This window comes from Genypterus blacodes, unplaced genomic scaffold, assembly GCF_046128005.1.
Source record: "Genypterus blacodes isolate CSIRO-AG114 ecotype Tasmania unplaced genomic scaffold, CSIRO-AGI_Gbla_v1 ptg000111l_1, whole genome shotgun sequence".
Lineage (NCBI taxonomy): Eukaryota > Metazoa > Chordata > Actinopteri > Ophidiiformes > Ophidiidae > Genypterus > Genypterus blacodes.
The window spans coordinates 3962152-3978088 of NW_027466915.1; the positions used below are offsets into that span (position 1 = coordinate 3962152).

The window sequence follows — 15937 nt, forward strand, 5'->3', positions numbered from 1 at the left end:
AGCGTCTGACATGGCTACAATGCGCATGTCTGAAACGGGACAATCAAGAGCTATACGCGAGTTGCAGATAATATGAGCTTTAAAGGCCATTGACGTAATCACTTATAAACGTGACTTATATATCAAATAAATAAACTGTATCTACAAAAGTAGAAGTACAATACAACCGTAACAAAGCCGGACGCAGGCAGGAGACGCGTCACCTTCCATCACCGCTGCGTCAGTCTGGGCGTGTTGACAGATTCTCCTCCCAGCTGACATTCTTACGCAGAGGAGCGCAACTAGATAGCTGCCTTTAACTTCATAAAGTCTTTTGACCCTTTGGTAAGTACAACATGTCGAGTTTGAGATCAACAAATCAACCTTAATTCTGAATTTAATGAAGGATCTTCACGACGCCAATTCTGTTTGTTTGAAGCTTTAGCGAGTTCGACAGTTCGCTAGGTTAGCATAATTTAGCATCTCAGGCTACCGTCATCACTTTTAAGCTCTAGTTGCTCCGGGTTTTTTTTATATAGATGTAAAGCTTTACATTTACTCTACATAATACTGTATATGATATGCTAATGGTATTATTCAAGGAGTATGTCTGGTTATAAATTGTTGATGTGAAAAAAAACCTTGAGCAAATGTCGTCGCTGACGTTAGCTTAGCATGATTTACTACGACGTCAAAGTTGCCAAAAGTTAAAAATGATGTTGAAGTTGTCTGAATTGATTGCCAACCTGCCATTGCTCTCATTATTACTCTTCTGGTGCAAGTGTCGTACTTTTTAATTTTGTAATTTGGGTGCGGCAATGGTTGTTATTTCCCTGCAGGAAATGGTTGTGAGTGAGTCCATCCAGCGGGCGTGTCTGTTTGGATCGAAGTTAGTCCAGATACATGACCGTACATGAATGTTAAGAAGTCTAATTATGGCTTTAGTAAACTAATAAAACACTGCATCTGTTCCTATGGGCGAAACACGACAGAAACGGAATTCCTGGTTCGTTTCACTGAGGACATAATGCTAAACATACCACAACTTAGCATTAAACAAACACCAGGCTTCTATGAGAGTATAATAAACGTGTGCTTAGACACGGAAGTAACCGACAACTTTTTAGGTTTAAGTACATTTGAATAAATAAAGCTTTATCAGTTTCCAGGTCTTCAGATGTGAAATGCTGCGTTGACGTTTCATATTTTTGTCAATTTCATCTTTTACCTTTTTTATTGTTCAGCCAAACTAATCACATTTGAAGACTTCTCATTTGCCTCTGATCAGCTGTGTCATGCCTTTGTTGATTTGTTTTTAAATTAAATGCTGTTATCGTGAGTTGCAACTATTTTGAAAAACTGCAGCTTATTGGGTTTTAGATCTAGATGTTTGTCATTGCCTGTTTTCCGCCTCCAGTTGCATTGAACTTCTTAAAAATGAGTATCGTCTGTTTTATATCAAACCATATGAAATTATTATTATTTACTTGCCTAACCTTTGTTTTCTGCAATTACATTCACAGTCAACATGTTTACGGTCAAAGGTATCCTGGGGGGACTTGTGAAGGTTGTTGGGTAAGAATCTGCTTAAAGTATGTGTGTGTATGTATGTGTGTGTGTGTGTGTGTGTGTGTGTGTGTGTGTGTGTGTACTGTAGTGTGTGTGTACTGTAGTGTAACCTGTTTGTCTGCTACCTTGTCCTTATTCATAGCCAGCTTGACCCGGCCATGTTTATGCCTTCCGACCCGGTGAGTGACAGGTTTTAAGGTTACGTTAATTATAGGCTTATGCACTGTTAAACGCTGATTGTGCTGAACGTTTGCTGATGCCCCTGCTCCACAGCCACCGCCACGCAGGCCGGTGCAATACGCTGAGCACAATGAGAGCGACGAAGACAGACAGTTCCGCACCGTTTTCCAGAAACTGGCCGGAGATGTGAGTTCTTCTGAATGTCTGCTTGAATGACTTCTGACAGTGACTGTTCACATACATATACATCTATTAAATTACATTTTCATCATGTAGGACATGGAGGTGAGCCCAGCTGAGCTTATGAACATCCTTAACAGAATCATTGGAAAACGTAAGATGTGTTTGTTGCTGCTGGTCTTTTTCTACTCCCGTTGAGCTTTAGTAGCTTAAAGTGTTACCATGTTTGATGATGCCTGTGCTTGTATCTTAGACGCTGACCTGAAGACAGATGGTTTCAGCATTGAGTCTTGCAGGAGCATGGTGGCAGTCATGGATGTATCCTTTCCTTCACCAGTGGGCTAACTTGGTGTATTATAGACAGTACAATGGGATTAAGACTATATCAACTGTAAGAAAGGAAACACTCACCAGGCTCCATCACACCCTCGGATCATGTGTGTGTGTGTGTGTTTGTGTGTGTACTTTGGGCTGTTGCATCATATGATAAATGGCCTCCTTCTGCATGAGAAGCCCTTTTTTATCATTAGACTATAATCGTGTTAGTCAATGTTAGTGCCACCTGTGAGCACTGAAACTATGCTGTGTTGTTGTGTGCAAGACAGGAAACGTCTCTAAAAGGGTGATTGGGTCTGAAACTGTCAATAGTCTTCTCAAGACCCGAGACGATGCTTCTGTCAATGTAAACATTAATAGCTCACTAATTTCATATTGTTGTGAGTTCATTGTGGATCACAGTCTTCACTAATATGTATATAAAATGCAGACAGAGACTTCCAGGCTCATAAAACCAGGAGAATACCTTAGGTAAATATAGGAAGTCCACAAGCAATCCGACCTTTTGTGTATACTTTGTGTTTCTTCCTTAGCCCTGTTTCAGAGCGACAGCACTGGGAAACTGGGGTTCCACGAATTTAAACATCTCTGGAACAATATCAAGAAATGGCAGGCAAGTGCATCTAGTTTATCAGGCTCAGTTTCATTCAGGCTGCTTGTGCTCGGCAGCAAAGTTTGATGACCTCCAGTAACGATGAACATAGAGAATTTGAAACAAAAGAGGTTTAGGATGTAACTCAGCTATTATTGGAAAGAAGCTTTATTGTAATGCGAAGTGTTGGATATCAACAAATGTTTACACTGTTTTATCATAAAACTCATGCTCTTAAATTGTCTATGGACTGACCTAATTCCTGTTAAATTCCTATTTTTTATTTTTGCTCTTTGGGTTTTTGGATGGGAAATTGATGTCAGTCTCTATTAATCAAGCCCAATTGTGTCCTTTACAGTTTTCCATTTTACTGGGACTCTGATTCATATGGTGCTATTACTTATATCTTGTTTAATTGTATTGTAGGGGGTGTACAAGTCCTATGATGCAGATGGCTCTGGTGTCATTGGTGCAGATGAGCTGCCGAGTGCTTTCGAAGCTGCTGGTGAGAGGTTTTGCCCCTAAATGTTAGTGAAGCCAAAGTAAAGATGTAGACAGAACGAAAAAAAGTGTTAGCAGAAATGATACTCCGAGAACCTTAAGAATATCGTTTACCATGGCAGATATTTGAATATAGCAGTGTTTTTCAACCTGTGTGCCGCGAGAGATCGTCAGGTGTGCCGTGGGAAATTATCCAACTTCACTTAATTCATCTGCAAGCTGATCCGGCCCGCTATCTGGCCCGTGGGACAGAGCGCAATCGCAGCGCAAATTTGTGTCATTCTGTAAAACTTTTGGTTGGTGGTGTGATTTAGGACTTTTTTTATGTAAAAATGTCCTTGGCACAAAAAAGGTTGAAAAACACTGGAATATAGTGTCCACTATAGTTGGTACACCTGCAGTCCAGAGGCTCTGATTCAACCCTAAAGTCATTTGTGAGGCGTAGGTGGTGCTTTTGTATTTGTTGACATGGAGGTGAGCAGTGTTTAATATCCTGCACCCTCGTGCCACTGTCAACAAAACAAACACAAGGTTATGATTTTGTTATACAGTGAGTTAGTGCAGCCTCAAACCTATTTTACATGTACAAGGTCAATTCTGTTTAATAGGGAAATGACGGTAATTTCCTGCGTTCATCTCTTCCTCAGGTTTCCCTCTCAATGATCATCTCTACCAGATGATAATTCGCAGATACAGCGATGAAAATGGGAATATGGATTTTGACAACTACGTTGGCTGCCTTGTGAGGCTGGATGCCATGTGGCGTAAGTTTTAAACCTAACAGAGAATTAATCATTTTCTTAATCATCCGTGCAGCTGTATCTGCTGTCTGAGATCAGTGATTGTTTTAAAATGTAATCTCATAGCCGAAAAATGTAGTTGACTTAATCTCTGTTCTGACTCAGGTGCCTTCAAAACCCTGGATAAGGACTCCAATGGGACAATCAAAGTCAACATTCAGGAGGTAAACTGATCTTGGTTCGGTCAAATTGGCGTTTACTAATAGAAAATATTGTTAATTTCATATATTTTCATTCATCTTGCAGGAAAGTTTCATCCCTTTGGTAAAGTTGTCGCTGTCCTTTTGTCTTTTCAGTGGCTGCAGCTGACCATGTACTCTTGAGTCACGATGATGTCGCTCTTGCCCGTTTAAGAGAACCACTTTCACAACACAATAAACACAACATCCCTACATCCTCCCATGTTAATCAGCTTGTCAACCGGTGTGTGTGTGTGTGTGTGTGTGCGCGCAGGTTTTTTATTTGTATGTTAATTTCTGTTTATATTTCAGAAAAGCTGTGTGTGATTCTTTATTTCTCTTCTAAAGAGCCAAATCTAAGGAGCTGAGGAAACTTGCCAACCTGCACTCATTTTGTTGGTGTCTTTGTGACCGCCACTCAATGCTCTGGAGAAGCATGCAGCCTATGTTTTCCTGGTGCATAAGTACTGTAGCATCATGGATTGTTGTCATTTGTTGTAAACCCACAATGCTTTGCTTTCATTTTGCCTCTTTCGCCCCAAACCCAAGAATGGCAGGTGCAAAGACAGACTGACAGTAAGAAGCTTTCCACTGTGGGACCTGTGAAACAATTCATGTGCTGACTGAAATTTCACAAAAACAATGGGAATTCACTATTTTAGTTAAAGGGGAAGTTTAGCAGTTTTACAAGTGTACACGCTACTTTATGTCCACGTGCCAGGGATCCATATTTTTTTTTATAGCTAGTAGCAGGTTTACACTTTATTTGAAATAACCAAATATTAAAAAGAGTATGCTACAGATGTATATGAACATGCCAGTAGGCAATGTTTTGTTTTGCAGGTTGTGCCATCAAATGTATTATGCTGGGTGGATACTAACATTAATGTAGCATTCTCTGCCTCAGCTTAGAGATCAGTTCATGCTGTATTCTGTGCCTGTGCAGAACACCTGCACAAGACCAAGCCAGCACAATGTTGAATTAAATAAAGAATTCATTAACAGACAACATTTATCCCAGTACTGCATGCAAAGTATAGGTGCCATTATTTGGGATTTGATGTGTACTTATTGCTGTACTCACTGAATTGTTACTGAAATGCCTGGTAGAATAAAATGCCTGTGCCATATTTGGAATAAAAGCGTCAGAATGTATAGTATGTCTAATCATATGGTGGGGTATAAATTCGACAGATTATTTATAAATGTATCATTTTTAGGAAATAACTGATAAGCTAACAATTCAAAGCATTCCAATAACAGGAAAAAAAAATTCATTTAAAAAAAAAATGTAGGACAGTACAAATGACGCTTAGAGTGCACACAGTTTTATTTCTAACGAGAACATGATTTTAATTAAAATAATTCAAAGTAAAAATAAATACCAGTGATAGTCATTCACAATTCACACGGCTCTTGCTAATAAAATATACCTCATGTCGATAATTAACTCCACGTGTTAAGGCTAAGGCATATAAATCCGATTCGTGAAAACCTTCAGCAATACAATTTGTGTGTATTTTTACACTTCACATATTAAGATGAGTGAGTATGAGGTATATGTAGCGGCTATTGCGATTAGTGGCCAGAGGGCGGAGCCAGTTAGCTGATTTACAGTGGGAGTGTGATTTATTGTGTATGTGTGTGGCGTGTTGGCCCTGTGATGGTGGTGGTTGGCACACACAACTATTTCTATTAACATATTGACTGTATATGCATGTGGTGTTTTGAACATTTATCCTAAAATGAATGCAATGCTCTCCCTCTCTGTTGCTGTTTGTTGCTCTGGAGCATTGCTGAATTAGTTCTGGAAAAATCAACAATGAAATCACAAAACTACTTTGTGATCTAAAAATAAATCGAAACCACTCTTTCCCTAATTTTGAAACCATTGTAATGAGTAATTTGATATATAATATCATATAGTAGTTTCCCATTTACATCTATTTGCGTCTGTATTCTTTTGGCGAATAGTGCGTCAAATATCTGTGGTTAGGACAAAGAACCTGGAAGAAGAGATGCAAGGTTACATTTGGGGGTTTTCACACCCAATTAGTTGCTTAGTTACTGATTGGTTTCCTGTGGAATCACCCACAATTGCAAAAACATTTGCAAATGCATTTACCTCACATACATTGAACAACAAAAGTGCATATTGGAATGACGTATTCATAGCGCAGTGCCAAAGTAAATTGGTATTAAACGTGTCTGCTTGGTCAAATCAGAGCCTGTTTGTTAAGAAAATAAAAGCTTCACGTGTTTCATTTACGACCCAAATCACAAAACAAAACTGGATGTCAGTGTTTCCTTCAGAATAAAGTCACTGAATATTCAAAATGGAAACTGAAATCACAAATTAAACATAGTTGTTGTTAAACCTTTTAGCCCAGCAATAAAATTGCGATATATTTTCCACACACTAATACGTTACCTGAATTCAATGTTTTAGCTATCCAACACGATTAAAATCATTCCATCCGGAAGTGACCTTGTTTTGCTCCAGCTAGCTTATCACTGCTATGTGTAGCTATCTTGTATATACGGAAGTTTATCGAGTCGTATCTGGACAAAATTTCAACAGTTTAAAATTGTGGGTATGTCTGCCATCATTAAATATGACTAATTACATATTTAGAAGAAATCTGCCCCGCGGGAAGTGAGCTTGCAGTGAATTGGCAAGCTATATTCTCCTTTTTTCACACCGCAATGTTAGCATTAGCCTTCGAGCTTTACGGTGTACAAACAGGGCGCGCTGTCATGCGACGTTAAACCCAAACGAAGTGTATGCTATGCTAACCGAGGAGACATCGGCCGTTAGACAACCGGCGACGAAGTGCACACTTATGTTTTCCTTGTAATCACCAGGGTGGAATTTGTCAGCCATGACTAGCCAGCCTGCTATCTCATGTGTCATTGATATTATAGCACCGTCCATTGTTCATTGACTATTCCACTATCAGCACCAACAGTGTTATGGCCGATGGAAGCAGCATTAATTCCGGCACTTTCTGACACCAATACGTGTTTGCTACAATTAAACTAAATCGAACTGCGGCCATTGATTCATATTAGTTAAACAGCCCGAGCTCTACACATGACCCTTGCTTATCTGTATGCTCATACCCAATGATGCAATGTGCCATTCTGCCAAGCTAAACTTCCATTCTTTTATCAACTTAGTCCTCCTACATAACGGCTTTCATCTCTGTCTCATCAGAACCACAACACACCTGACAGTCCCAGGCGGTGGAGCAGGAGCCTTCAGACACCCAGTGTGGAGGATGTCTTCACAATTGTTCTACAACCAAGACAGTTTTCGCTTCAAGAAAAGAAAAGCCCGTTTCTCCTTCAGTGAAGTCCACATACTGTTGGATGAAGTCAGGAAACACCGGAAAATTGTTGTGGGTATGTGATCTGTGAGGGTGTATCCTCATCAGAGTGCTCATGTTTGGAATAGAGATGGATTCTATGAATGGGTTCCTACAATGTTGACAATGATGACAATGAAATGATGACACTGTATTTCTGGGTCATGTATCACATTTATATCAAATTAGATTTTTCTTTTGCATAATACACATAGATCATTTGAGTGGTCATTTCATTTGTCTAGTCTTCAAAAAGTAAAATAAAGTTCCTGGTTCGATTCCCGGCTTCTCTAAGAGAGCCTGTGGAAGTAACTGCTCCTGATGTGCAGGAGGCCCCCAGCCATCAGTGTGTGAATGTGAATGTGCAGTTTAGAGAAGAGCGCTATATAATTCCAGTCCATTTAATTAATATTTTGAATTCAGTCTCAGCACTGATTGGCTGACATGTAAAGGAAAACTTGTAACACTTCTTGTTTTTTATTCCAAAGGCAAATACAATCGAGGTGTGCCAACAGACGTTAAGAAGCGCACGTGGGCTGAAATCACTGCACGTGTTAATGACATCGGAGAGTGCCAGCGGGAGGTCATTGAGGTCATCAAGAAGTGGTCAGACCTGAAATGCGACACCAAGCGGAAAGTGTCGGCTATGAGATCAGGAACGGTGCCCAACAGAGGCCTCAACTCTCGCCTCTCCCGAGATCTCAATCCCACAGAGAAAATAGTGCTGCAAATTCTGGAGATGAACGAGGAAGACCAGAGCATAGGAGACTTTGGTATGCTGGGAGATGATGATGACGAGGGAGAAGAGGAAGAGGAAATTGAGGAGGATGATATGATTGGAATGCCGGGTTCTCCTGACGGGGGGATGGACATGGGATCTATGCCGCCACCGACCTCCTGCTCTATGAGTGGACTTGGCCAGCCGGGTGCGAAAGAAGATCAATCCCTGCCCAACTACAGCGGCTCATCTCGTAAGTGCATCAAATAATCTTCACCCAAAAACTAATTTTACTTTACCTATCTGTTACTCATGTCAGTTGAAACACAAATATGTCCATACAACAACCACCTATTGTCTAAAACTACTTACCAAAAAGGATCAAATTACATATTTACTCTGTTACTGGCGACATGGCGTGATGAATGTGTATGTAGAGCGAAAAGGGAATGTCAATGTAACATCAGACGTGTATTTAAGCTTTTAATATAAATGTAAATAAAACAAATGCTATTTTTTAATGCTAGGTTGCTTGGTTTCTTAGGACACAGACACACAATTGGACTAGTCTCAGTTGCACCTTACAATTTGCTACAAAAATATTTATAAAATGAATATATTGTTGACAAATTCAATAAAGTGGACTATTTTGTAAATAACTGCATCAAGTAAGATAATGTAACATCAGCAGGTGATTACCTTCAGGGTTAATGACCTTCAGGGTGATGCCGAGAATTCCCTTTAATTAGTGTCACAGGTGTCTTCAATCTCCTAATCAGTCATTCAGTCTGTTTTAATAGAGAAAGGGCACCACGGTGAACATGGGCAACAGAATGAAAAGAAGAGAGTTGTCTTGGAAGATGAGGACAAAGTCATTTGTTTAGATGCTACAAGAGCATCTGTAAGCAACTTGATGTGTGTGACCGCGGTTGTAAATATTATGAGGATGAGGATGTTTAAGGTCCAAACCTCCCTGGACCCAACAAGAAGAAGCATGAAGAACTTAATAACAGATACAAGCTGAACTACAATGGTGTATGGTTTCATTGTCACTTTCTGAATGAATGTGGGCTCCATGGAAGTGCCATTTGAAAGAGAAACATTAAAAAACAGTTTGCTTAGATTCCCATTGACAAACCCCAGTGCTTCTGGGAGAATGTCCTTTGGACAGATTAAACTAAAAAACGTCATGTTCACAGACGGAAAATGAGTTTCTTTGCTGTGTCTGGCACCGAGTGACTTCAACCTGTGAAGGATACAATAGGCCAGTGTCAGATTGTGCCAGTCACAGGTCAGGACTCCAACAGGACAGAGAAACAAACTACCAGCTAAGAAGTGCAGAGTCTCATTCAGACCTACAGACAGAGCTTGATACACACACACACACACACACACGTACACACACACACACACACACATATACAGTATGTAAAGTATATGTGTCTGTGTGTGTGTGTTAGGTTAATGTTTCCAAAGGTTGTTTCTAGGCCATTTTCATTGGTTTCTTTTAAAATAATGTTTCATCGAACATCAAATGCAAAGTGTTAGCTCTATTGAATGTGGAATAATGAACGGTGGGTGCCAGGTGCTTTACATGTCTGTGCATCTTCATGTTTTTATTCTGCTTATAACAAATTTGACCGTTGCAGGAGAATCATCCCAGCCATCCTTTGAAACACCTGCTACTGAAGGTGAGAATCTTGAACTTGGTTTTATGATGTGGGAAAAACACTGATGCACTTTTTAAATCTTTATTTTTTTTACCTTTTAAGATGCTGAAGCTGTGTTTGCAGACTCAGACGACGACCAAAGGGACGACTTGGCGCCGTCCACTTGGTCTGAAAAACCAACAGAGGATCATCAAGGAAGCAACGGCTTCCAGAAACAATATCACAAACTACCTCAGGCACCCGCCGGACCCTCTTCCTCTACGGCCACACACCCAAAACCGGTCCAGCGCTCCCAGAACTCCAGGGACGGCATGCTACAGAATGTTTCACATAGCCTCCAGGAGCAACACGCCACCAATATGCTACTAGAGACGGTTTCACGCTCGCTGGAGCTGCTGTCCGAGTCTGTGCAGCAGCTGGCAGAGACTCAGCAGGAGTTTGTCCGTGAGTCCTTACTGCTCCAACGGGAGACCGTTCACGTCCTCAGAGACTTCACTAGTGGGGCCATTGCCCTTATGCATGACAAACTGAATGGACGGCCGGCGTTATAGCAGCTCGCTGTCAGACAGAGGTGTTGGTGCTAGAATTTGTTGAGTTGCATCACTGACTTCATACTCTACAGGCACAGAACGTTTTAGTTCATTTGGGGTCTACTGCTGGTTGACTGTATACCTTTTTGATAGTACGCAACAGATTTTCTGTGGCTATATTTTAAAAACTGTATTCATAGAAGATTTATTGATAGAATTGCTGTTTAAGTGCAAATGGATTGAGAAATGTAATAAATACTTTCAGCCATAATGAAAGAATGTGGAGTTTTTTAGCTACTGAAAGTCATAAACATGTAAACATGTTTTTGCTATGCATACAGATTTTAATTGTTTACGTCTGTTCTTATGTCTTTCATTGTTAAACATCGGTGAAAACTATTTGTGTGTCTTTGATATAAGCTGTAACCTTACCTTGCATTAGAAATGTTCACATGTGCTGTAATTGTGACTGTTTTTTTGCGCTGACCATTATATGGTCTGAAAGCTGACCTAGCTAAACAAGGTGTGTTAGATATGTTACCTGTAACTTTTTTTACATTAAAACATGAACACTTGAAAATGAAAATGTAAGCAACTTCTTTCAGTGATGGAATAAACCCCGCATCTTTAAACAAAAGTTTTCCTGCCTATAAGCCTGCAGAGTTCTTGACTAACGGTTATTAAACCGTCTATATTATACACATGGAACGCAACCTGTGAAGGAATTGTCAAAATCCAATCTAAATGATTAAGATTCAGAGAAAATGAGCCTCAGATATTAAATACTGTGCATGTTATTGTGATGGGACAGTAACACAAATCCTAACTGTAAACATACATACCCTTTATTATACATATATAAGTCTAATTCCCTCATATTGTAATATGCTGTAGTACAGGCTCTTACCTTCCTTAAACATCCAAAACTTCCACTCCGTCTTGCAAGTAATGATGGACATTTTCAAGTATAGATTTCTATTTTCAAGACAGCTAAAAGAGGAAAATACTCCAATATCTTTAACCATTGAATGTGTATGTCCACTACCTTCTGTTACTATGAATGCTATTTTATAATTTGTTGATATAAGGTCAAGGCGACAAAGAAGAAGTGCATGTATCCTTATCTTTAAAAATCAATTTCTTAATGTTCTCAAATTTGTCAAACCCTTATCTCTCTAAACCGAACATCCTGCCAATGATTAACCTGCTGTTTGTTCATCTGTGCAGACCACAGTTAGTTAGGTTTAGCAGTTGTCTGTTCAATAAACTCTTATTATAAAAAACTTTTATCTTATCTTAAACTTGGTTGTTGTGTGACTTAAAACTATGATGTGATTTTACCAATGCAAATAAGAAACTTTGTTGCTTAGTGTCATTTAGAATCAATGACGACCAAGTTATGGCATTAACATCTGTTTCACAAATCTATGCAGACACTTTATGTAGGATGGGGCTTCTCAAATTTGTAAAGCTCTATTATTGAATGTATACTCAGAATACAGTGAGTGCTGATGTGGGCACACACACACAGAAAGAGAGAGAGGGTAGAGTCATATTGACTGTATTGTGCACTGGCCCCTTCTGTCTTTGTGAGTTGGTTAAACAGCTGCCAGAGTCCGGCTGGTGTACACAGCAGGGGGAGGAGGGTGGGTGTGATGCTGCAGGAGTGCAACAGTCTGCTGGGGCTTCCTCCGTAGCTGGAGGGCTGGGTCTGGGCTGGGGGGTGGGGGGTGGGGGGTCTGGCAGGGGGGCCTGGGCTTTGTATAGGCAGCTGTATTCACATTGTGAGCCAGCGTTTTGCCTTTAGTTCTTTACGGAGCACTTAAACCTGAGCCGCTCTGAAAAACTATTATGCACTTTGAGTGTCAATAAAAGTCTATCTTAATGATGTAAAAACTCTTCTGTCTGTAAGAATAAACATACCAAATAACTTTGCTTAGAACGTGATAGCTGACATTAAACTCGTAACTGACTAAAATGTTTGTCAAAAGCTTTTACGGGCATTTTGTTTACGTCTGCTCGTCCTGATGAGACATTACATTCCTGCAGCAGAAACAAAGTGCTGTTTCAATGGAACAACTGAGGAAAAATACAGACTTTATTTCCAGTTGTGACAGGTGGACATTTCTCGTGTAGCCACTTGATGAAAGTAAATGCATACTTTCATGCTTTCATGCTTTTCATTCAATGCATCCTTCTTATTTGTTGATTTCATCCTCGTCTTCTTCTCAGCATTATGCTATATATTTCATTTTTCTAAAGACTTGGTAGACATCTGGAGAAAACCAAAGTCGACTTATTAGGCCAAAATGAAAAAGGAAGAAAATCTATCCATCGATCTGTCCCTCAGCGAGTCTCTGTAAGTTTCCTCCCCCTTCGCATCGCCCCATTTGACCCTTGTGCCCTTTCCTTTCTTCAGTTTTCACCCCCACCTGTTCTCATTCCCTCGTCCCTCCCAGCTCCCTCTTTCATCTCCCATCTGCCACTGAGGCAGGCCAGAGTCTGTAAGGTACGATGGAAGGAAGGCCGATCCGTCTCAGTTTGGACAGGATTAAATTATTATCGTGGCTCCTTCTGTGCCGCAACAAAAGAGTAATTATGCATCTGCCTCTAAGTCAAACAGTTCAGCTTTATTTACTATCAGTTGTTTTATAGGGGCGGTGTGGTGATGTGGTCAATAACTCACAGATTAGTTTGGACCGAATTCACACTTTATACAATCAAGCAATAATTACACAATGTTTATCAACCCTGCTGACAAGTCGAACTACAGTTCAAATTTAACAGGATGATGCAGAACAAAGAATGCCTCAAACATACACAGGGTTGTATGATGTCACGTAGAAGTATTTTCAAAGTTTTACCATCACAGTCTGAGGAAAAGGAACCAGCTTAAAGCTTAATAAGACATATTTCCATTGCTTCTAAAATGCTGACATATGAGGAATTTGGAACACACATCCAGCATCTTAATGAGATGAGCCAATCAGCCAAAGACTCAGCCAAAGCCGCTATGTGCACACACACACACACACACACACACACACACACACACACACACACACACATGTACACATAAGCAGGACGTCACAGCCTACCAGACAGACCATACCACCCCTCCTATTGTTCCAGAATCAGACAGCAGCAGCAGGCTGAGGCTGCAGAAGTGGCCACAACAGCCCAACTTCTCCCCGGAGGGCCTGGGTTAGATTTGCAGCAGCTCCCCCTCTCTTTCTCCCAAAGCATCCTTGGGGAGAAAGGATCTCCAAGCTGCTGTGTACGGTAAAGGAGGCAGATGCCGGCCACTCTCTATAATGGGTGGGCCGGGGGGATGACATGACTCCTCTGTGGTTCCCATGCCCCATGGCACGCTCGTGTCACACCCCTGCAAGTCATAGAGATGACAACAGCCGATAAGGCGCACTGTCCATCTGCTCCCCTGACACAAAGACACCCGCGTCCTCCTCACATGCAACATATACAGTACAAGGATTCATTTAAGAGCAGCGTTTCTGTCCAGTCCGGAGTCAGATGTCAGATATATGGGACATGTATCCGACATCAGCGACTTAGAGGAATGCGAGATGGAAGAGATATGATGAGATGGAGATGAACATGTGCTACTTAGTTGATAGAGATACTACAAGGGTCAACATGTTATTGTGAAAACTGACATATTCAAAATCAGTTATTTTTGTTCTTTTACTGAATTCTTGTCATTTGTACTTGTTTTTACTTAAGAATCCATGATTTGTTTGGAAAAAAAGCACCCTGAAAATCACAATTTCAGCTACAATAAGCACAAACAATAACAGAACTAAACTAAATCCTTGATTGGAGTGGGGATGAACTTGAATCATACCAGAACACAGTCAGGCAGTAGAAATGATCACGACATACACTGTGCAAAAGACCACTACTTGTAAATAATAAAAATACAACTGCAAATGAAAAGCCAATATATCTGATATGTGCAGGCTGTCAAATGATCAGTATGGATGTAAACAGGTAGAAAAGAGACAAATTCATAATGCAAATGTGTCCTCATTTTGTTGGGGACATTCTTGAGGTTGCAAGACCACCAGTTTCTGAACCAGTGCAGTCTAGGCATCATAAGGTTCTGCAGCTTTATTAAAGGGATATGATCTGTAATGTGCCTAAAGACATCCTTCACTTTGTTATTTATGTCACGGTTTATGTTTCTGTGTCCTTTGTCCTTGTGGCACTTTTGAGGGAAGCGTGCCAGGATATACAGAGGCCACTTCAGGCACGCGTCATTAGAATATGAATACTAGATAACCCCCCCGCTCCCCAACCCACACACACGCACACACTCCCACACATACATATACACACACGGCATCGCACGATGCAAAAGTAATACATTTGCCCGCCGTTCTGCAATGTTTACGTTATAGTTAATGGTTTCATCCCCGGACAGTTGCTTTCTTTGCATAAATAAAATCGATTTAAACTCAAATTCTTCAACAATGTCACTTTTTGCTGACCGAAAATACTAAAGCCTTTTGAGAAATCGGTGAGAAGACTTTCGCAACAATATAGCTTATAGTATTGTTGTTATTATTACTGTTGATGCTATTATGAATTGTTATGAATATTCCGATCACCACAACTAACAACAACAAAAGCAAATCACTGTTGTCAGCAGGTTGTCAATTCGTGTGACAACCAAAGTGTCAAAAAAGTGTTAAAACTCCCTCCATCTTCATTGAGGTAAATATTACTTAGTCTTAGACCATAAAGATTGATGTCGTCCTTGAAGGCAGCACGAACAGACTGTGTCAATAACAGTTGAGGTGTGTTTACTTTCCGTCTCTACATGCGGGAGGACATGACAGGTGCTGGAACTGACGACTGACCACAGGCTCTTACAAATCAATACCACTAAAGGGGTTATAGCGGCGTGTTTGTGTGTGTTGGGGCGAGGGGAGGAAGGGGGGGGGGTGTGGGGGGGAGGCGTTTGTGTGTGGGGACAACAGCCTGGTTTGGAGTCCCACACGGTCGACCATGTGCCGTTCATTATCATACAGCTGTTCGCGTGAGGTCCAGACAAAAGCAACCCGATAGTCCAAAACTCCACCGCATCCACCCTTCCTCCACCCCCTCCTCAAGACCCCAGAACAGAAGAGGCCCGAGCACAATGAAAGGGTCTTATCAGGGGAGCAGCCCCACTCTTTGTCCCCGCACACGCGTCAGAGCAATTATAACGTTGCCCCCTCCTAAAGAAAGGAACTCCACACGCCATTCTTACACGCGTCCTTTTGATATTTGTATGCTGGGGAGACCTTCAGTAAAACGCACAAACACTCTCTAA

General features: G+C 40.8%; 2 protein-coding genes across 3 annotated transcripts; both read left to right on the forward strand.

Annotated features, from left to right (window-relative positions):
- The first annotated feature begins 200 nt into the window (after positions 1 to 200).
- capns1a (calpain, small subunit 1 a) lies at positions 201 to 5471 on the forward strand. The gene is made up of 11 exons (XM_076161214.1): positions 201 to 324; positions 1503 to 1554; positions 1691 to 1727; positions 1822 to 1914; positions 2005 to 2062; positions 2162 to 2226; positions 2789 to 2857; positions 3263 to 3341; positions 3985 to 4101; positions 4243 to 4301; positions 4434 to 5471. The coding sequence occupies exons 2-11, from the start codon at positions 1508 to 1510 to the stop codon at positions 4458 to 4460; spliced, it is 651 nt and encodes a 216-aa protein (XP_076017329.1). The 5' UTR covers positions 201 to 324; positions 1503 to 1507; the 3' UTR covers positions 4461 to 5471.
- Positions 5472 to 6694: 1223 nt separating this feature from the next.
- Positions 6695 to 11239, forward strand: LOC143009197 (uncharacterized). Of its 2 annotated transcripts, none has more exons than XM_076161212.1 (5): positions 6695 to 6906; positions 7534 to 7721; positions 8173 to 8655; positions 10052 to 10093; positions 10175 to 11239. In XM_076161212.1, exons 1-5 carry the CDS (start codon positions 6836 to 6838, stop codon positions 10621 to 10623), a joined length of 1233 nt encoding a protein of 410 aa, XP_076017327.1. In that variant the 5' UTR covers positions 6695 to 6835; the 3' UTR covers positions 10624 to 11239. The 2 variants fall into 2 exon arrangements, with proteins under 2 accessions (XP_076017327.1, XP_076017328.1); XM_076161213.1 differs by having other exon boundaries at positions 6698 to 6910.
- The last annotated feature ends 4698 nt before the right edge of the window (positions 11240 to 15937 follow it).